Source organism: Anolis carolinensis, chromosome 5 (assembly GCF_035594765.1).
Source record: "Anolis carolinensis isolate JA03-04 chromosome 5, rAnoCar3.1.pri, whole genome shotgun sequence".
NCBI lineage: Eukaryota > Metazoa > Chordata > Lepidosauria > Squamata > Dactyloidae > Anolis > Anolis carolinensis.
In genome coordinates this window covers 158,995,240-159,018,317 of record NC_085845.1, presented here as the reverse complement: position 1 = coordinate 159,018,317, position 23,078 = coordinate 158,995,240, and the positions used below count along the sequence as shown (strand labels likewise).

The 23,078-nt window shown below is 37.5% G+C and overlaps 1 protein-coding gene across 1 annotated transcript in view; it reads right to left on the bottom strand.

Annotated features, from left to right (window-relative positions):
* tmtc2 (transmembrane O-mannosyltransferase targeting cadherins 2) overlaps nt 1–23,078 on the bottom strand; it is a 229,045-nt gene that overhangs the window by 53,995 nt on the left and 151,972 nt on the right. The window contains exons 4-7 of the mRNA XM_062982690.1: nt 21,993–22,107; nt 14,885–14,970; nt 12,476–12,660; nt 11,165–11,243 (exon numbers count right to left, since the gene is read on the bottom strand). Coding sequence (XP_062838760.1) covers nt 11,165–11,243; nt 12,476–12,660; nt 14,885–14,970; nt 21,993–22,107 — 465 coding nt within the window. The remainder of the gene's footprint in view (nt 1–11,164; nt 11,244–12,475; nt 12,661–14,884; nt 14,971–21,992; nt 22,108–23,078) is intronic.

Genomic DNA, 23,078 nt, shown 5'->3' with positions numbered 1-23,078 from the left:
GTGTGTGTGTGTGTGCTTCAGCCCCCCCCCAAATTCTCAGGGTGGTCCGCGAGAAAGCCTTACATTTATTATTTAAACTGTTATGTTTATTCATATCATGATCTGATCACCATGCTCAATATATCCCATATGAATATTGGGATAATGATACAAAAGGTTTGCTAGGGTAGACCCTCTCCCGCTCAGACTCAGCCCCCCCGAACCAAAATCCCAGCCCCTCCCAAAACAAAATCTGGCTACGGGCCTGGGTACAGATATACCGGTACATGGAAATCTCTAGATATCTATCTGTATATAGGATTTGCAAAGACCTGAAAACATATGAGGAGAAAATTCATATATTAAATTAATGTATTTGTATGGGGGAAATCTATATATTAATTACAAGCTTTGGGGCATGCATTTGCCCAAGGAAGAAATACAAGCAAAGTCCCCCTAAAAACAACTTTGGCCTCTTTTCTCCTGCCCTTTCCCACTTCTTTTATTTCTTCTTGTTTCAAACTCTAAAAGTAGCCAGGAAAGGCTTTTTAAAACTTCCTCCCCCCTCCCAAAAAACTCAGCCCATTTTTGTTTTCTTGGGAATAAAAAAATACACACCTTCTATTGCTGTCCTTTCCCCCCTTCCCTCCCTTTTGACTCAAACATTCTTGCAATAATAGCAATAATAATAAATTCTGCAAATGTGAAAGTCTCTCTTTTTCCCTTTCCTTTCCCCTTCCCTCCATGCAATCTTTTCTTCCTGGCTTGCAAGGGGTTCGCAACACACTCTCCTTGTCTCGCTTCTTGTCTCTCTCTCTCTCTCTTAAAAAAAATAAGATAATCAGCCTGGGAGGAGAAGCAGAGGAGGGAGGTTTTGGAAAAGAAAACATACTGTGGCCTCCAGGCTCCACTGTGGGCTTGACCTTGACCCCATTATAAGCCGAGGGAGGCTTTTTCAGCCCCCAAAAAGAGATTTTAAAAACTCTACGTATCTTCGAGTATATATAGTACTTCAGCTTTTGTAACATGTGCCCTATTATGTATTTATAACAATTGATCATTATTTGTTATAGTCATTTATTATGATCATACTATGATTATAACTTTTGATTAAAAGCATTGTCCTGATAGTTCAGGTGTTGGCTGTGAGTACATGGTGACTGGGAGTGAACATGCTGTAGGAATTTGAATATTGGACTATGACTCCAGAAAACAGGATGTTAATCCCTGTTCAACTATGCAAATCCATGGGTGAATCACCCATTCTTAGCCTCAGAAAACCCTACGATAGGTTTGTTTTAAAGTTGCCCTAAATTGGAAACTACTTGAAAGCAGCTAACAACAAAAATATGGTGAACCACTGGATCCAGCTTTGCAGGTGTGCCCAGCACTGGCTCTGATAGGCACAGGGAACTCTGTCTTTTTATGGAAAAAAATCTACTAATAATTTTAGTAGATGAAAACATAGATTGGCTTTTAGGATGCATCCTATTTTCTACCCATTTATTCAGGAGTAAGCCCAACAGCATAAAACTCTTAGTAGTCACAAAGACAACTACTTTTGCAAGTTACTTTTTAAACAGAATCAAAGATGGGAAGCCTTCTGAGCATCTTCTGAGGCAACTGGTTCTCAGGCCCACTTCTGAAAAAAAAAAGCCAGTTCATTTCCAAGGTGGCTAATTTTTTTTTTCATGTCAGGAGCAACCGGAATGAGAGAATTGGCCATCTACAAGGACGTTGCCCAGGGGACGCCTGGATGTTTTGATGTTTTTACTATCCTTGTGAGAGGCTTCTCTCATGTCCCCGAATGGAGCTGGAGCCGATAGAGGGAGCTCATCCACGCTCTCCCTGGGTGGGATTCGAACCTGGCAGCCTTCAGGTCAGCAATCCAACCTTCAAGTCACAAGGCTTTTATCCCCTAGGCCACCGGAGGCTCCTAGGTGGATAATACTAACACTCCAAGGGTGTGTGAAACTCTTTCCCAAAGTGTGTCCCACCATTTACTCTTCTCTGTCCCTTGGTTCTCTCACACACTTCCTTTTCTCATGGTGTTGGCACTGACAGAGGTAGTCGTGAGGCAAGAGGTGCAAGAAGAGGACAGGGTGACATAAAGTGAGGCAGGAAATGGCCGGAGATGTGAAGGAGTGGAAAAAGGGAAGGAAATGTGACCATGTGAGGTTCAACAGGAAATGAGGGAAGTTTGGTAGCAGTGGGGGCAAGATGAAAATGAGAGAGCAGGAGGTAGGTAAGTGGGATGAGAAAATGGGGTTGTGCATTGGCAGGATATTCAAATAAAGAATAATGAATGACATCAAGGAAGAGAAGACAAGAAGAGATTATGGAGGAAAAGGACAAAGAAAACAGGCAGATGAGTCAAGATAAAGCACACAACCAAAAGAAGGGAGATAATGTACAATTATTTATTTATTAATTTATTTGTTAGATTTGCACTTTGCCTTATTTCCAGAATGGGAAATGCCCTAAATAATTGAGGAATGCTTAGGAAGTTATGTTTGAAGACTCATGGTGATATATTAAGTATATAGAAAGATGCTATGACATGAAGGGAGACATTGGGTGCAAGGAGAGAAGACATAACAGGACATGAGTTGCAAGGGAAATAGACATGGTGAATTGAGACGGAGCATGAGGGGGTGGGAGGTATGGTAACACAAGGTATGGTGAGGCAAGAGATGAAAGAGGGTAGGCAAGGTGGAACTGGTGTGGTACAGGAGAAAGAAGAGAGGGAGGAGGGCCTGGAATATTGGTGTATACCTTGCCTTTCTCCCTGAATCAGAATCATGGGAAAGGGATGTGGAGGTGGTGTGGTAAAAGAGAAAGAAGAGAGGGAAGTCAACCAGCGGATGATCTCCAAGATGGGAGAGTGATACAGTTTGCCTTATCTGAGACTGAGGTAGGGTCTTACTGTGCCCAAGACACTGACTGGTCTGAATAAATGCACAGCATTTCAAAAGTTCCCATGACTGTACAAGGTACTTTTACTACAATGACTTGTGATTATTGTGTGTGTATGCACACACTTTGAAGTCACCTGTCAGCTTCTGGTTATTTCATTAATTTCACAGGGTTTTCTTAAGCAAGGAAGCCTCAGAGATGGTTTTACCATTTCTCTCCTTGAGATACAGCCTATAGTACCTAGTAATCATTGGTGGTGTCTCATCCAAGTACTAACCAAAGCTGATTCTACTTAGTTTCTAAGATCATGATCTGGTGCCTTTGGGTTATTTATGCCATCAGCAATCATAACCCTGAGTCATACTGCTTCAGTTTTCAATTTTGTAGAGATGAGCTTCAGAATTAGCACAGATGCAGTTATGTAACTTGGTACAGAAGGTAAAGGTCTACAGTTGCTAAAGGATTACTTAGTTCAGAATGCTTTCCTAGCTTTTCCTTGGTTGAACTGCTTTCACACTCTATGCCTGGAGCATGATGCAGTTCTTTGTGTTAAAAACATCTGCTCTGAAATGAGTGCTATTGTGTTTTGAAGTCTATTGCTTGAACATGCATGAACAGCCTATGCTGTGAGGAAAAATTAGTAGCAAAAAGGTGATATAGAAAAATGTTTCTGGGATGAAGGGCACACAAAAAAATCTTGGTGAGTCTCGTCTGCCCCTTTTTTTACACCTTTCTGCATTATATGAGAAAAAAATCTAAAAGAAAGCAAAAAAACCCCCACCTTCTACATGTACAAAGCATTACTGAAGGAAATTTATTTTATTTTTCATTTCAGAAGCGAACTGAGAATAGTTATAATGTAAAAAGAACCATAAACAAAGTTAAAAACTTGGCATTTTACTTAATTTCCTTTTATCAGAAGCTGGCCACTTTGAGTGCCTCTGGTGTTTCTGTATGAAGGTCCTCCATTGTGCATGCATGTGCCAGGGCTCAGACTGCATTGTAGGTAATTCTTCTGTTTTTGCCATCTGCTTCTCTGACACTGAAACTCAACAAAAAAGCTCATGTTTTGTAGCAGATTTCTTATGAAGCAGGTAAGGTGGTAATCCTTTCTGCTACTATAAATTTTTCTCAGGAGAAGGCAATGATTTACAGTATCATAAGCTGTTGATAGGTCTATGAAGACACCTCCTGTAATCTGCTGTCTTTCAAAACCATCTTCTACGTGCTGAGACAGGTTCAATACTTGTGATGTGCAGCGTTTCCCTTTCCTGAAACCATCTTACCAATTGTCTTAACAACCTCCATGCTTTCTGACTCCTCCTACCCATATCGACTTCTGTTATCAACTTTATCTACTGTTCTTTCTTGGCTTCAGAGATGGAGGACAAAATGCTCTACACTGCGTGAAGTGTTTGCTCACTTAATGGGTCTTCATCATGGAGTCTGTAATAATCTTTCAACAAGACAGCTATATTAGGAGTAATACCCTAAAGATAATGTGTCCTACAGCCTCTCAGTATAGAAGCTAGTGAGCAGGTTTTTACTATTTTGATAAAGCGCTCATATTCCACAGGGATTGGGGTGACCAATATAATCTTGTCATGTAACATATAAGAGAATTTAGACCAATACACCTTTCTGAAGCTGAATCTTTATTTAAATGGAACTTCCTGAACCCTTATAGTTGGAAACAGTTTGCATATTATCGGCCGATGCTGTGTGTTTGGTATTAGTCATTCCACTGATTTAGTGCATTGCTTCACAATATTGTTCCTCCAAACATTATGTCTGGGTTATATGCCCTTTGGTGTCTATCAAAGTCCTCAGGAGAGGAGAAACAAAATTGAAAGAAATTATTTTTCATGGATCTTAGAAAGGGGGCTGTTCAACCACAGTTTGCATAATGTGCAAATAGAGACAGCAAGGTGTGCAGGCAATTGAATGTGAAACAGCTACTCATTAGAAACAAAAGGCACTGCAACAAAGATAAAAACAGAAGTACTCAGACTTTACAACCATTCCCAATGTTAATCTATGTCAACTTCAGCAACCTCAATACAGAACTTAATAATGCAATTATCTGCTCATCTTTCAATGTGACAAATGCCATAATCTACTAAAAGAGCCTCACTGAGCTCTATACAGGATCACCAGACCAGTATCTAGGCAACAAAATGAAAGAAGACAAATCTGACATCAGAAATGGCCATCTTCAACAACCAGTGGGAACACATCGTAACTTCCCAGGACATTCTGTCACTGATCTTAAAGTGGTCATTTTTAGCAAAGGAAGAATCAAACTGAGCATCAGCTGAAAATGCTGGTAAATTGCAATTCATCAGTTCTCTCTTCTGCAGCTGGAGATATAAAGAGAGCTTTTTAATGAACCTCCCTGCCCCCCTCCATGTGTTAATAGGCTTATCCAAAGCCAGGATAAGAATGGTCAGTGTTGATACTATGTTTGACACTGTCTGGACTTTCTGCATTTCATTCTGCTCTGATTTCACTGCTTATAGTCTTCCTTCTACACAGTCAGTCACCACCATGTGTATTTATAACTATAATTTATGACAGATTTAAAGTATCTGAAGAAATGAACTATGGTTCAAAGAAAGCTTTGTCATAATGTATCTATTAGTCCTTAAGGCAACATAAGACTCTCTTGTTGATTTCATATAGGTGTGTTCTAGCTGGTAACCAAATAAAACCATTTGTGTGTGTTAAACAGTGGTGGAGTAATTTGAAAGTCTGAAGCAAAAAAGGCAGTATTGGATTCATTGAATACTTAAAATGATACCTATGGGATCATGAAAATAAATCAGGGCAGTTCAATTCTAGCCTCCTGTTGCAAAAAAATAAAATAAAATAATGGCTCTGATTGGGAACATTTTTTTCCTGGAATAGTTTCCAGAGTACAACAGACAGAGTAAAAAATGTATACTTTGAGAATGTCTTTCATAGAAAAAATCCCAGGACACATTTTTCACGCTAAAATTGTTAACTTGTGTGATACCCTAATAACTTATGCATCTGGACATATAAATTGCTTGGACCTATATAAAAGTGAGAAAGGAAAGGCCCCGGCATTCATGCAGTGTTAAAAGCTGTTAAAATTCCACTTAATGAATAGTTTTTTGGCACTGGGGATTACAAGTGTAGAGGTCTTCAGACAAAACAAGATTGCTATAGGAAGAAGAACTACCAGGGGGGTTAAGGTAACTAATCTAGATTGGACCCTGCAGGCCATTGCTTTGAGAAAAATACCCAGAACCCAGGCTCAAGGCAAGAACTATATAGAAAGTGTAACACATAGTTAAGTTCATATTAAAGACCAAGTACATAAATGCACAATTTTACATCAATGAATAGTGTGGCATCTGTGCCATTTTATATATTGGCATAATGTTATGCCAATGTATAGTATTGCACACCAATGTATAGTGTAGCTTATGACTTTGTTCGGTTAGGAACCTTTGAAGATTCCTGCTCTACATATATTTTAACATAATTAGCTTCCATTTATTTCTGTTGAATAGCTCCGTATGGACCAAGACAGCCAATAAACACAAAGCTTAATTAATTGGTATCATGGAATAAAAGTATATTTTAGAAAACTCAACCACTGAAATTGAAGCAGAAAATGAAACCTAATGTTAATCAGTTTCAACAAAGAAGAGACAATTGTTAGGCAGTATAGGAGTTCTGTACTCTTAATAACCTCAAGAGTAGAAACTAATCATGAACAAAATGGAGGCATTGAATTCAGCCTGGAGACACTGAATTATCTGTTTTAGATAAAGAATGTGTCTTCTTAGAAATGAGGAAAAACACATAGCTATTAAGACTCAGTCAACAATACTTTTTTTCTCTTTGTACACACATTGAGCACAGAATTATTACAAGTACCACTACATATGCCACCGTCACAGGCTAGCTTGGTGAGGACATGAGAGAAAGCATTCTTAGTTGCTGCTCCCTCTCTCTGATTTCATAATATTGTAATGTGATTATTTTGAACTGTTTTTAAAAATGTTTTTAGGGTTTAATTTATTCTTTTTGTGAGCCTCTTTGGGTCCCACTTCAAGAGAAAGACAGCAAACAAATGAAAATGGCAAACCAAGAACAGTGCATTTATTTTCTACATTGGCTTTAGGAACAGACAAAGCTACATTTATGGAAAATACAAAGCAGTTTTGGAAGAATAGAGGTATTATTATTGGCCCAGTTAAACATACAAAAGAGGGGTACTGAGAACTACTAGGAGGGAGTGGAGACTGTTTCATGTGAGATGTGTATTTCGTTCCAGTGATTTTAACTATGCTACAAACTGAGTTAAAGAGGCTTTATAGTCACTTGGTGAAACATTTGTTGCAGCCATATGAAAAGCTACTTGGTAGGAAAATGTCATGTACAAATACGGTTGCATTATAAGCCCACAGTTCTAGGCTGCCCAATTATATTCAACTGACTTCTAACAAAACCTAATTACAAGGCTTCAAGAGAATCATCCATTGAGACAATCATCTGGATTATACAGGAATTTGTCTACAAGTATCTTGATGACAAGGCAGTGATTAGCAGGAGCCAACATGGATTTGTCAAGAACAAATCCTGCCAAACTAATCTTACTTTTTTTTAAACCAGGTCACTAGTTTAGTAGAGAGTACAAACATGGTGGATGTCATTAATCTGAATTTTAGCAAAGCATTTGATAAGGCCTCCATTGATATTTTGGTTAGCAAACTGATTACCATATATGCTCATGTATGTGTTGGCCTCATGCATAAGTTAAATGCAGGTATGGGAGATTCTGTGGAGAAGAAAAAACACTAGTGCTGCCTCAGGGGGCCAACCACACCAGCTGGAATCACCACCATTCTTGGACCCTCATCCATAAAAGTCCTTTTGCCACTCTACACAGGGAAGGGGATGATTTCTTTTTTATGTGTGATAAAAATATACCATATTATAGATACCACATTAATTTTATAAATGAAGGGGATACCCTTCTCTGCGTAGAGAGAGCTGACCAGTTAGGCCATCCTGGGAGAACCTAAGCAAAGCCCTGATCCTTTCTATTCTCTCAGAGCTTGTCACAGGTTGGCCTTCCTCCATAGTAAGGAGACCCTTGAAACCACAATAAGGCAAACAATCCACATGAACAGGTGACAGTTGTTTTATTTTATTGCTCTTATCTTGACCCCAATTTTTGTGTTAAGATTTTGACTACAATTTCTGGATATATACATGGGTATATTGAATAAACATGGAATATATGGAAACACTATAGGGTGGATCTATAATGGGTTGGAAGACTGTGATCAAAACCTATGGCTGTGCTTCAAACCATGCTATCCTTGTTCATACTCTTCAAACTCTTCAGACCCAGCATATGGCTACAGCTGGAATGGGACACAATTGCATACTGGATGCTGATGTAGATCAGGTCCCTCAAGCCCTAATTAGCATAGCTAGCACCTAGTGGGTCTTATAACACTTATCCATGTTCCACAGATATGAGACCAATAAAATTTAGGTCATACAACAGGCTTCTTGATTAATTTCTGTGCATATTGTGTAACCACCTGGAAAAGATAAGCCGTCGTGTCATGAGAGTGTATTGTATGCCAGTAACTCACTCTGATGGATAGTGGTCAATAATTGTAGGGACAAAAAACTGTCAAACAGATTATAACTGATTTATCAGAATTGCACCTGAACAACAGCCACATGATGTTCTTAGAGGAATTCAATTAGGAAAACTTCCTAACGATCTGAAACATGAATAGACCCGCCTTACTTTATTTCCTATTACTTTTCAAAATTAAAATATAGTCCCTACACTCCAATTTATATTTATACCACTAAGCTAGCTACCATATGACTTATTTTAGCAGGTGGGTTTGTGTGGTTTTCAAGAGCAATGCAATACAATCAACTGCATGGTATCACATTTCCAGGATTGCAATAGATATCTATACCAAGAATGATTTCCAAGCTGGTCTAATTTTAGCACGAAACTACTCAACATCCCAAGGGGATCATTATTTCATCTGACCCCAGGATTTAATTGAAGCTTTAAAACAAAATAGATTACCTATTTAATGCACTTGAGTTGGACTCTATCCTTTCTATGGCATGCCCCAGAGCCAAACCAATTAATCTGTTTTACCTCTCATGCTTACTTCTTGAAAGTGAGTGCCAAAAGAGGGGGGGGGGGGGAGAGAGAGAATAGATATAGCAATGCAACACTACATGGATTCTTTAAAAGTAATCCTGATGACCATTTAAAATATATCCTTTTATAGCCTTTCTTTCTTTGAAACTTTTAAAAAAATATATTGATAAAATATTTTTGCTTGGTAAAGGGCCAAAACATATGGTTTCCACAGCTTGGTTAAAACACACCTGGTGAAATAAATCACACCAATGCTGCAGACAAAATTTACTGCATACTTTTCCATTCAATGCACATTTTCAATAGAAAACATAAGAAATACCAGGCTACCTAGGAGTACAAGCCAGAATCAAACTGTTACACTTTAAACCTGCAGGCCAAAAAGAGTATTTTATGTTGATATATAAATCAGCAGCTAGATTTTGAAGTAGGTACCACCTGGCCACACCAGCATGATAAAATTCAGTACCTCAGAAAATCAAAGAAAAGGGAGATTTTGAAAGATTTACACTGCTGAAGTGATAACGCTAACCACTATTGGAGAATCAGGAATGTAATAATAAACCTATTTATTTTATTTATTTATTTACAGTATTTATATTCCGCCCTTCTCACCCCGAAGGGGACTCAGGGCGGATCACATTATAACACACATAGGGCAAACATTCAATGCCCATAAACACATCAAACAGAGACAGAGAGAGACACGCAGAGGCAAGTTAACCTTCTTCTGAGGGGATGTTCGATTCTGGCCACGGGGGGAGCAGCTGCTTCATCCACACTGACGGCACTTCCTCATACCAGGTCGTAAATTAGTTAATCTTGCCTCCCCACTTTTTATAAGTGGTACCTTATCTCCTACTTGATAGATGCAACTATCTTTCGGGTTGCTAGGTCAGCAACGAGCAGGGGCTATTTTTTATTTTTTATTGACGGGTGCTCACCCCGCCACGGGCTGGCCTCGAACTCATGACCTCATGGTCAGAGTGATTTAAGGCAGCTGCTCAACAGCTGCGCCACAGCCCGGCCCCATCTAAACACAGCTGACAATGCAGTTATGAAACTGTGCCTCAGCAAGAAAAGGGCAGTATTTTATTTTCTCTTTTTAAATTTACTGCTTTTTAAGGCTTTGAAATGTGAAATATTATATTGACAGTCTATTCCTAAATATGTCTACTCAGAAGTCCCACTTTTTCATCAGAACTAACTTACTTTTAGGAAAATATCTACATGATTGCAAGCTTAGCCTGTTGTAAATATAGGAAAGTAAGAACGTTTCAGTAACCTGACATTAACACTTTTAAACTACTGAACTGTAAAAAACAAATCATGAACATTAAGCATTCTGAAAAAGGTAAAAAAATATACACTTCCGTATCTTTTTAAGTTCTGGTATTCCTTATTCCAATTCCCACACCTCTTTCTTCCAAGTCTAATCTCACTTTTCATCTGATATGTTCCACCTACAGGTCAAACAGACAGAATAACATCCAGCCTTTTTTAATCATCTTGCCAATTGGAAACCTTCCTCATCATTAATTTGTCTGTCCAGATGACAATCAGATATTATGACATAGTTTTTCTTTTACAGTTATCCCAATTTTGGTGTGCTCCGTTGCCTGTGTACATTTGGAACATGATGTCTAATGCCTCATCCTTTTTGCATCTGAAATGGATGGGGCATCTGTGGTATTTTTTCACTCCATATATGATAGAAGTCTTTATGGTAGAAGTCTGTAGTAAAATCCTGAGCTGAAATCTAGTGAAGCCTTTTCTTCCTTTTGGCTACAATTAGTCCCATTTCACACACTTCCCCGAAATGTCCCAGGTTTCAGAAAAGGATTCCTCTGTTGGTGCTACTTTCTTCTGTCTTGAAGACATCTTGCAAAAATGGTATTTCTATAGCAATGTCTAATACTGACAATATTAGAAAAACAAGCTATAAATGGACCAAGTTCCTTTCTTAGAAGAAAATTATCAGGATCCCAAAAGGGGAAAAAGCTAACTTATCCAAGACTATGTAAATGGACCAGTATCCTTAATAGCTGATATATTAGTTCTTATCTCGAATGTTTGGTTTTTACTTACCCATCATATTATACAAACTCTGTGGTGCAAACTGCCTTGGCATTTTCTGTATTGCTTCTCTGTAAACTGTGAGAGCATCCTATGGGGGGAACATTGAGAAATATATCAGCATTGAATAATATGTAAGCACTGGAAGTGGAGATACATTTTACATGTAAATTGATATGGGAAGGTGGAATAAAGAGGTACATTTACTAATAATAAAGAAATGGTGCCTTCACAAATCACACTTCTTTCTTACGTAAAGAAATCAATAAATGTAATGATTCTCCTCAATGCAATATAGAATAATTTCCAGCATTGCCCTCCCTGCTTACAGGTGTCAAAATGAAGTATTTCAGAAATGAAAAGTGTGTTAGCCTTCATTTATGTAGAAGGACATAGTATACAAATCAGTTTTTATTATGGATGAAGGGTCATGTAGCACCTTAGAGACTGAAAGAACAAAGTTGGCAGCATAAGCTTTTGTAGACTGAGTCTACTTTCTCCTTTTGCACACAATATGGCTATCTTTACTATCATATTCTAACCGTCACAATGATAGCTTTCAGTGTATTGTAAAAGAACAAACACCAATTGCAGCATATTTTGTTAGAAAGGGTACAATATGAATTTTTGGAAAAGGTTACAAAAATGTGAACAAGAGAACTCCATAAAGCACAGGAATGTCTGAATGAAAGTTTACTCAGCTGGATTTCCTTAGGCCATGCATAAACACATAAATTGATCCATTTCATAAATGTTCACCAAGGGTTTGACATTTATGTCCATTTTCATTTTTCTGTATGACATTCTTTTTTATCTTTTGCAGATCTTTACAAATGCAAAACAGCACAAAGTTGTTTTCTTGCAGGCCTATTCATTTCCCTAAAACTGCAATTACTTGACCTCAATAATTTACAATTTTATTTACTCCAAAAATGCTTGGATCCAACATTTACTTCAAAACACTTAGATTTAAAGACACATAAAATCTTTTTAAAAATCCAATGGTTGGTAGATATTGTCAAACTGCACACTGTGTGTGTTTGTGTGTGAAACAGCATGCTGTTTCCTCCATGATCTATTTTTCCAAAGAAGAGCCACAGGATATTACACTAGAGAGGAATCAGATAAATTCAACAAATAAGCAAACATGGAGCACAATATACTTTCCATGTATTTTGTCAATATTTCTCACTTAACGCTGGCCTCTAATTCAAATAATGAATTTACTTTTAAAAATATCTAACTTAACTAAATAATGTAATTGATTATTACATGGAGGTTTGTGCAACCATGCAATTTCGTTGTGAACAAGGAAGCTCTCACCTCATACTGTCCCTGCTCATGGTAGAGTTTTCCCAAATTGTAAAGGCAGCTGGTAACAGAACTCTTATGAGCATGAGGATCTTTTAAGTTTTCATCAGGAATTTCAGAACACTTCAAAAATGTCTTCTTGGCTTCTTCAGCCTTGCCTTGGTTCATTAAGATGATACCAGTGTTTAAATAGGCAGCTGTGGGCGAGGGAAAATGAAGGTATTAAATAAATCAGCATATGACTGCATTATAGTTCATTTGTTTAAAAGAAAAGCTGTGTTCCTTCTTCCAATCTAGAATGGCAATTTATTTTAACTGATTAAATTTCTTATTGTCACAGCTATAGGCTGTAACAGCAGTTCTATATCGTACTATTAGCATGGACTATTATTTTCACAAGAATCAGTTTTGCTGACCAGAAATTCCTGACACAGCTTAACTGCCACCACTGGAAATGAAGCAAATACAAAAGAAGCTCAACAACTTTGTTTAAATTAAGGAAAGCCATTTTCAGCACTTGTTTCTTTGTCGAAACAATTTGGCAAATTGGAATTGGAATTTCACTAGGATGGATCGAGCATGTCAAATAAGCTGACTTGCTCTATAGGAAAAAACAAAATAAAACCCTAGAGATGATGATAAATGATGAAGTATCTTACTCTGCAGGAAGAAGAGCAACTGAATTCCAAATCAGTTAAGGATGAGAATCTGAAGAATGAACAAAGTTCTTGCCATTCAGGTTAACAGAAAGGTTAACTCAGCTTCAAGTGAACAGGGAACTCTAGACATGAAAGATTTCCTTTTGTTTCTGAATCAAGAGTAGGGCTTAAAACTTTGTTGCTTGGTTTTGTTTTGTTTTTCTGTGCTGTCAAATGAATTTTCAACTATGGGGGCCCTATGAATGAGAGACTTCCAAGGACCACTGTCATCAGTCCCATCTATACTGCCATATAATACAGTTTCAAAATGCAGCTTAACTGCATTATATAGCAATGTAGACTCATAATGCAGTTCAATGCAGTTAAACTTCATTATGAAACTGCATTATATGGCAGTATAGATAGGGCCATCAACACCCCTTCTCATGTCTTGTAAACTCAGAGTAGTAATGGCTTCCTCAATTGAATTAATCAGTTTGTAGAACAGTCTTCCTCTTTTTCTACTGTTTGCCACTTCCAATGAGTCACCACATAATGATGTGTCTAAAGTACAATAGTCTCCATCATGTCATTTTGCTGCCTATTGAAAATTTAGACCTAATTTTAGCAGTCTATTATATCTGTAAAACTCTTCTTTAGCTTTCTGAGGTAGCCACCACTCTTTTCTTAATGGCAGGACAAGCCCAAATCTCAGCAAGTACAATAGGAAATGACTTATTGACTTATTAACTTATTAATGACTTAGATGAAGGGTTAGAAGGCACGATCATCAAGTTTCCAACACCAAATTGGAAGGCATACCAACACTCCAGAAGATAGGAGTAGAATTCAAAACAATCTTAACAGATTAGTGAGATGGGTCAAAACTAACAAAATGAAGTTCAACAGAAACAAATGCAAGATACTCCACTTAGGCAGTAAAAATGAAACGCAAAGGTACAGAATGGAGGATGTCTGGCTCAATAGTAGTGCATGTGAAAAAGATCTTGGAGCCATCATAGACAAGTTAAACATGAGCCAACAATGTCATACAGTGGCTAAAAAAGCCAATGGGATTTTGGCCTGCATAAATAGGAGTATAGTGTCTAGATCCAGAGAAGTCATGCTACCCCTCTACTCTGCCTTGGTCAGACCACACCTGGAATACTGTGTCCAGTTCTGAGCACCGTGATTGAAGGGAGATATTGACAAGCTGGAATGTGTTTAGAGGAGGGCGACTAAAACGATTAAGGGTCTGGAGAACAAGCCCTATGAGGAGCGGCTTAAAGAGCTGGGCATGTTTAGCCTGCAGAAGAGAAGGCTGAGAGGAGACATGATAGCCATGTACAAATACGTGAAGGGAAGTCATAGGGAGGAGGGAGCAAGCTTGTTTTCTGCTGCCCTGCAGACTAGGACGCAGAACAATGGTTTCAAACTACAGAAAAGGCGATTCCACCTGAACATTAGGAAGAACTTCTTAACTGTGAGAGTTGTTCAGCAGTGGAACTCTCTGTCCCGGAGTGTGATGGAGGTTCTCTCTTTGGAGGCTTTTAAGGAGAGGCTAGATGGCTATCTGTCGGGGGTGCTTTGAATGTGGTTTTCCCGCTTCTTAGCAAGGAATTGGACTGGATGGCCCATGAGGTCTCTTCCAACTCTATGATTTTATGAAAGACTTGTGTACAGGCAGATATCACTTCTTGCATAATTTATGACAAATTAAATACATTTTACAGCATGAGGAAAAGTGTCACTTAAGTGCAAATGAATCTGCAATCTTACTTACAGGCTAAAGTAGGTCTGCTTCCAATGGCCAATTTATAGTAATGTAGTGCTTCTGAAAACCTGCTGTTTTCCTGAAGCAGCAATCCTCTGCATTTAGAAGAAAAATGGAGACAAAAGATAATTGTATAGCAGGGAGGAATTTAATTATGAAAAATAAAAGAGCAAGAGGAACATTTACTGTTCTATATACTTGTAATGCATTATGCAAATGTTTGTCAACCAAGAAAAAAGCAAGTAGAGATGAATTCTCACAAACTTTGCTATGAGCTTATTTAATCAAGAAAAGCAGAAGCACAGGGTTAAAATATTTCAATATGAAGGGAATTGAGAGCACACATATCTATAACAGGGTCTAAGTATTCTGAAGATACCATATCTAATTTTAGTAGTCAAGTAAGTGAGCTTTGGCTAATAGTTACATGGGAGACCACCAATGCATACCAGGTGCCATAGGCTATATTTAGAGGAAGAAGCTGGTAAAACTACTTCTGTGGCTTCCTTGCCTGAGAAAACACTATGAAATTCCGGGGGGGGGGGGGGCAAAGATCTATAGATAACTTGAAGGCATATATCGGTATATACATATCACCGTAGTTTCGCATGTTATTTAGTACAATTAATTACTTTAGTTCTCCTGAATAAAATATGTCAACACTAACATATCAAGATTTTGTAAGCTTCTTATGTGATTACATATTTTGTTATTATACAATTGGTAGCCAGAGTTGCTTGGGAATTATTTTCGGAATCTGTGAATACTGAGGATTGACTGTTACAGTTTGGCCCAGATACTGTTTCATCTGTTTCTTTCGTGTATTCATACCATTCTGTCCATTCAGATGGCACAGAACAGTATAACCCCCATTCATCCAATGCTATTTTTTTTCTATTTTTTTTTCTTTCATCATTTTTAAAATGTATTTGTTATGCAATGCTTTTGACACGAAATAAGTATAACCCCCTCCAGAACGGAAAGAGCAGTGAAATGGAAAAAAGAGGGGAACGGTAGCCGTTTAGTCAGCTGATTTTTTGTGTGCTGGCTATAGGTCCTGACTGGCAGGGCCTACAGTTGAGCACCACGCTCAACACTTGTAGGCCCGACAGGCAGGGCGTACAGCTGAGCACCCAATGCTCATAGGCTCGGCTCGCAGGGCCTACATCCAAGTGGGCCTGGCGCTTGGTCCTGCCTGTCGGGCCTACAAGCATCAAGCACTTAGCGCTCGACTGTAGGCCCGAAATGCAGGACCTACAACCAGGCACCGAGCCCGCTCGGATGTAGGCCCTGGCAGGTAGGACCTAAAGGCCCTAAATACAAAATCAGTTTGTATTCTGTCAATTTTCAAATGTATAAATAGTTCAGTGTTTTAATATTCAAACCTATGTAAAGCAATAACAACTACCATAATAAATAAAAAAAACCCCCAAAAAAACAACACCCATGCCTTCATCTGTTTATTTTGCAAGCTTTCACATTCCTTTTAACATTATAATCCTTAAAAATCATAAATTGGAATGATTAATATTCTTGAAATACTAATATATTAAATCTATTTTACAACAAAAATGAAACTTGTAAGTATAACTGAAGTTATTTATCCCCTCCCTACAGCAAGTCCAAAAATAGGGATATACACTAATTGTTTTGAATTGGAGGATTGTGATGATTGAGTTAAGCAGATGAAGCTATAAGCAGCTTCAAGCTGTAGCTCATTTGGTTTGAGGGTCAATTGAGATTCATTAAGAATGTTGACCATTATAACATAACACCTGTTTCCCCTCTCTTTAAACCTCCTTCAAACACATGTGGTTGTTTTTCTTTTAGAAAAAAAGAAAAAAAAACTTCACCAAGTGACTAAAACTAGGATATTTTCTGACCCCAAAGTTAAAAAAAAAATGTCCATGTCTACAGGAATCTTTCTGAGTGAAAATACAAGGGAATTCAATAAGAGTATTCAGAGCTTGAAAACACATGAAGTGAAATGTTTATTGTGGAGTTGTCAGCCCTCATTTTTGCCAATGAAATAGAAAAAAAAATACATCACTACAATTACAATGTCTTAAAATGTTTGCCTGTTAATAATTTCTGTACAGATCAAATCACCAAAATTTGGAAACATTGTTTACAATTCTTCAGGTGACAATAACTGTGTCATTAAATGTCTATCTTGTAAGTCTAGTTCTGTATGAATTCTGCAACAAAATGCCATTCTGTGGAACTGAAGTGCTGCATTCATCTTAACAAGTGTTAAAAGACTAATTCATTAACTGGGAAAGGAATGGAGAAATTATTTCAATCTGATTTTTATTCTACACATAGGTTGGGGATATGTGATAAAGGGTTGTCCAATTATTTCAGGTATAACCTCATCACCAGGATCTACAAAACAATAGTTTAGGTTACATTTATTGCAACAGAGATAATGACAAACAATTATCCAAATTGGATGGCCAGTTTGGGAGAAATATGGAAGCTCTGAGATGCTTCTAGGATGAGAGATTATAAAATACATAGTGCCACAATAGACAAGAAAGGCTCAAGAGACTTCTGTGACTGCCTACTTGGCAGGGAGCCTGGTCATAAATTGGTCTGGACTCCCAGTTTTCCATGAACATCCAAAGACCCAGAGCACCATCTATATTGTGAGTAGAATAGGAATGTTCACCTTGTCACATTAGAGCTTCTGTTTTCTTTCTAACTCTGGCTGAATACTGTTGTATACTTTGTAATCCCTTCTAAGCAATGCCTGAAGGAAGGTTCATTCAGGTACAAGATTCCTTTTGCTAATGTAAAAATGTTTGCTTAGAATAAAAGCTTTCCTTAAAAGACTGCTTTCCCTCAGCTCCATCTTTGTTCAGCATATTTCTGTGTGTATGTATTTGTAGGATCCTCATCTCTCGCAGAAAAGGAAAATCTTTAGAGAATCAGAAGTGGGGGAAAGTGCAAGTTAAATCTACCAGTAATTTCCCATTAAATTATGAAGAGACATTTAAAATTATTCCAGATGATTCAATAGTGTAATTTTGTTTGTTGCATTTTTCTAGAACTGAGTGATAGGCTTGCTCTAGCCAGTTTGGTTCCCAAAACTTGATGATCCCTATGTTTTGGACTTCTACTCTTAGGATTCCTGACTGTTTGCCAAGTTTGTGGAGTTATAGTCCAAAGCAGCTGGAGAATTGAAGTTTGGGAACCAGTGGGCTAAACAGTTGTCTTAGCATTTGTATAAGAAATATTCCTAGGAGCAGTCCAAGAAGCAACTAATCCTGACACCATGCATATTTATTGCATGGCTGTGCAAATGTATCTTTCCCTAATCTCTGCACAGTATGTTTGCCTTGTGCCCTGCAGCTGAATAGTTAATAATAGTAACCCAAATAACAACAGATTCCAAATTTGAGCCTCCTGCCTACAGCTGTTGTAATTTTTACCCTTTCATTGATAGGTAACTGGAACATTACAAAGCTGATGCATAGTGAAACACTGAGACAAGAGTAAAGCTTTAAAATCTTAACAGGACAAAGACAGAAAACAGAATAACTATAAAATAAAGTAAATAGGACATGTAACTGTAGTGATTTGAAAAAGGTGAAAGATACATGCTTGAATAAAATAGGAAACTTACAAAGATTTCACTGAATTTCACAGCAAACACAGATCGGCTCCTAACCAGAAACACAAAATGTACATTTCCCTGCTCAGAAAAGAAAATAAGGAAATCCATGTGTCTGAGGTCTATCTGCAAATGTGGACTGGTTGCTTGCCATATCCGAACAGGCATATGCTTTTTGACCCATAGTTACCACACAGGATGACATAACGCAGTGCGGGGTATACTTAAAATAAGAGAAGCACAGGAGAATACTTACAACTTAAAGCAACACATCAAACTTTTGGGATACCAAAGAAGGCACACGCTTTAAATTAATTTTCCATTTGCTCTGTATTATGCTTATTCTTTGATATGTTCACTTTATAATCCTCCAGTTCTGGACTGGATCTATTGTTATAAACTTTAGATTAATTGCTTCTGCATATTGAAACAATTAAGTATTGTTTTTGCAATGCTCAGTATAGAATCCATTGCTTTTGTATTATGTTTATGCCACATAGATTTCTAAAATACTTTAAAATATTCTGTTCTCTTCATTAGAGGACCTCAGAACAAATTTTCTGCTTTTATTGGTAGCTTTAATATTGGCATTCACTAAGGCTATTCAGATTTATTTTCCCTTCTGTTTTTGAATACAGACTATTTTACAGCTGTTTCTCTATGTATTTAAAATTCATATAGATGCAAAATAAAGAGCAGATGCAAGAGTGAATATTGAATTCTGACAACTAATTAAAGTCTTGTTTTATAAATGTTATTGTAATGCAGTGGTACACATGATCTACAGAGTTTTAAGCAAAATAAGAAAACCTTCCAAAAAAATTAATTGCCTCTTAATTGACCTTTGGCATTTTATTCCTTTCTCAAAAGTGTCTGTAAATATGGAAGCAATTTTACTTCCATATTTAAAAGAAACATATTTTGAAGCTCTTAAATCCATTATCAAAATGCTTAAAACCAGAACTTTTTTATTTTTGCTTTGTTTTTGTTTTTTTAATGGAATACATGTGCATAGATAAGCATTATAGGTTATCTTGGAGATGGGACTCGTGTATTTATGTTTCTTATATACCCTATACACATAGCCTGAACACAATATATTTTAATAATTTTGTACATGAAACAAAGTTTGTGTTCACTGATCTGCCAGGAAGCAAAAGTGTCACTGTCTCACTCTCCATTTTGGACAATTTTGGATTTTAGGGTATTTCAGATATTGAAATTCCAGAGAAGGGATGCTCACTCAAAAAAAAAAAAAAAAAAGGATGCTTGCATGGCAATGTAGGATCATATGCCCATATCTGTACATTCATCTGCTCAACTAATGGTCTTCCTTATCACCCACGAAGTTTCAGCTGATACTCTGCTTAGGAGGAACCTCACTAGCTCTTTAACTGTACAACAAAGGCACAGTTTGCTTCCTTCAAAGACAGCATTTTACATGGGGTTCAGAGAATGTTCTCTTTCATTTGTACCAATGTACAAATGAAACAGAACATTGTTGTACATTATACACATTCAGGCTATGTGTATAAGGTATATATGAAACATAAATGCATCTTGGAGATGGGACTCAAGTGTATCTAAACTGTAGAATTAATGCAGTTTGACACCACTTTAACTGCCATGGTCCAATGGTATGGAATTATGGGAGCTGCAGTTTTACAACATATTTAGCCTTCTCTGAAAAATCCTGGTGTGCTACCAAACTTCACCTCCTATGATTCCATTTCATTTGGCCATGGCAGTCAAAGTAGTGTCAAATGTCTTTTCTTCACACACACAAACATCATGGAAAGATTGGAAAAAACAAATGGCTTTTGATAGCACTAGGAGTGCATCTTCACGTTAGAATTAATGCAGTTTGGCACTACTTTAACTGCCATGGCCCAATGAAATGTAATCATAGGAGCTGACTTTGGTAGCACACCAGGATTTGTCAGAGAAGGCTAAAGACGTTGTAAAACTGCAGCTCCCATAATTCCATAGCATTGGACCATGGAAGTTAAAGTGGTGTCAAACTGCAATAATTCTACAGTTTAGATACACCCTAGCAACTGTCCATATGGAAGTCACACAAATACTTAGCTTCTGCTGCCAAGATGTCAAGCATCTATCCGTGTTTCAATTGACTGTTCTGCATTGTGCCAGGCTTCAGATACAACACTGGTTTACAATTGCTTCAACAAGTCTGCTTTTTAAATATTATTTCTCACAAAAGAATGTTTGGTCTTTTGTTTCTTTATTACAAAACCCATTCTTCATTACACATGTAGCATGCACCAGTTTGATCTCTACAGTGTCTTAGAAAATGAGCTTTCTTGTAAAAACACAGGTGTTGCTGTGAAGATTAATTTCTCAATTACCCACTACCATCACACACAACTTTTTACTGAGCATTAATGGTTGCCATGGAGAGAAAGCTATATTTTGCAGATGCACACTAATGTCCTTGTATGAATGTATATGCAAAAATGATAGGTGGAGGTGTGGAGGGGCTGATTAAGGACTGACACATGAATAACTGGGTCTAGATGTGATCGGCTGAATCTTTTAAATGGTTGTGTAACCCTTGGTCTCATTTAATACCATTATACCGCACTTCATACATCATATTATTAGCTTTTTCGATCAAAAAATATTTTAAAGATGCCATAAAAAACTTTCCACTTGTCAATGTGAACTGATTATGGAGGTGGAAAAATATTTTTTCAAAAAATCCTTATGTGGTTGCCACAGTGGAAATTGGCCCTATAGTGTTAGCAGTACAAATAGAATACTAATTCCCTCTATGCAAAAGAACTAACTCCATCAGGATACATTGTCTAACAGTTCTCACTGAGCAGGGAAGAATGATGAAAAAAAGACGTTTGCTGTTGGTATGTGAGATCCAGGCCAATTATGGCTTTAAAGTTAAAACTGGTTTGATAAATTGGACTCACAAGCGACATAGGCTAGCTAAAGATATTCCTTCATTATCTCTATATTCCATCTGAGCAGGCTACAGTTTGCACCATTCAGGCTCTTCCAAAGGCACGATGCATAAATAACAATGCAACAAAGCTTGGCCAGTACATGGAAGCTGGTTGCTAGAGAAAAGACTACAGTTGATGAATCAAGTGAAGCTTGTAAAAGAAAAATTATGCTGTTGCTTTTGGACTTGCTGAGACATTCTAGTGAGACTGATCTTTCTAAAAAGAGGCCAGGATGCCTATAAAGCCATAATCAGAGAATAACACCCTGCCAGATGTTTAAGAAAGTCAACTGTTACTCCTCAGTAAGAAACTGAATTGAAATTTATGTTGATCTGATAAATGTGAAAACAGAACAAACCCTGTCTATTTCAGAGTCTGAAATATGATTAATGAAAGGGCAGTGTGTTTTTTTTTTGTGGTGGAGAGACCAAGGGGGAAATGCTTAAGAACATCTCTAAATAAATGGCTTCATTCACAATGGAGTTAATAGACGAGCCACTATATAAAGAAAGTCAGGCATACTTACAAATTATAAAGCATATCAGCCATGTTGCTGCGGTAGTACAAGGCATTTCTGTAAGCATTCTCAGCTTCCGAAATCTTGTTCTGGCTCTTCAGAACATTCCCAAGGTTACCCCATGCTGCCAGGAGGAGAAAGCAATATTCAGAAAGATCTACAATCCAATTATATGCAACACAGTATCTGAACATCAAGAAAATCCTTAGGGAATAAAACCCACGTACACTTTTCCCTAAACATGAAAGAGAAAAAAAAACACCTTTTCATTACATTGTACTATTTCCTAGTAAAGAGAGTATGCATACTGCAAAATAATCATTGGTTTCTTCCAAGGGCATAAACATATTGGCATAAGATAGCTATTGCATAATTGCCTTGAAAAACCTTCTGAACTCTGACAGATGAGTTAAAATAAGTACTGTATATGGGGTGAAACAATGTCAGTGAAGTGGCTGTTCTATGCATTCCAGATCATGCTAACACAATGGCCAAATAGCCCTTACTAACACAGTACCTCCCACCAGTGCCAGTTTTCCAGCACAGTGTCCTACTGCATTTTAATAAAATAACTAGAGATAATGTGGGGTCAAACTAAGGCCTCCAAGATGCTGCCTTTGCAAGAAGATCCATCTCAAGGAAGTATTATTAGTGTTATCAAACAGGGCATCTATAATGTAGAATTAATGCAATTTGACGCCACCTTAACTACCATGGCCCAATCCTATGGAATCAAGGAAGTTGTAGTTTTACAAAGTCTGCTAATGAATGTTGGTGCCTCACCAAACTATAAATCACATAATTCCATCATGTTGACACATGACAGTTGAAGTGGTGTCAAACTGCATTAATTCTACAGTGTAGATACACACAAAGGCTGTAGTTCAGAAGGGATGCGAACGTATACAGTAGGATCTCCATTCATACATTCTACATCCATGGATTCAACCATGCATGGCTTAGAAATATTTGTAAAAGTCCCAACAACCAAACTTTGATTTTGCCATTTTATATAAGGGACACTATCTTACTACACTATTGAATATAATGAGACTTTAGAATCCATGGTGGGTTCTGAAACCAAACTAGATACTA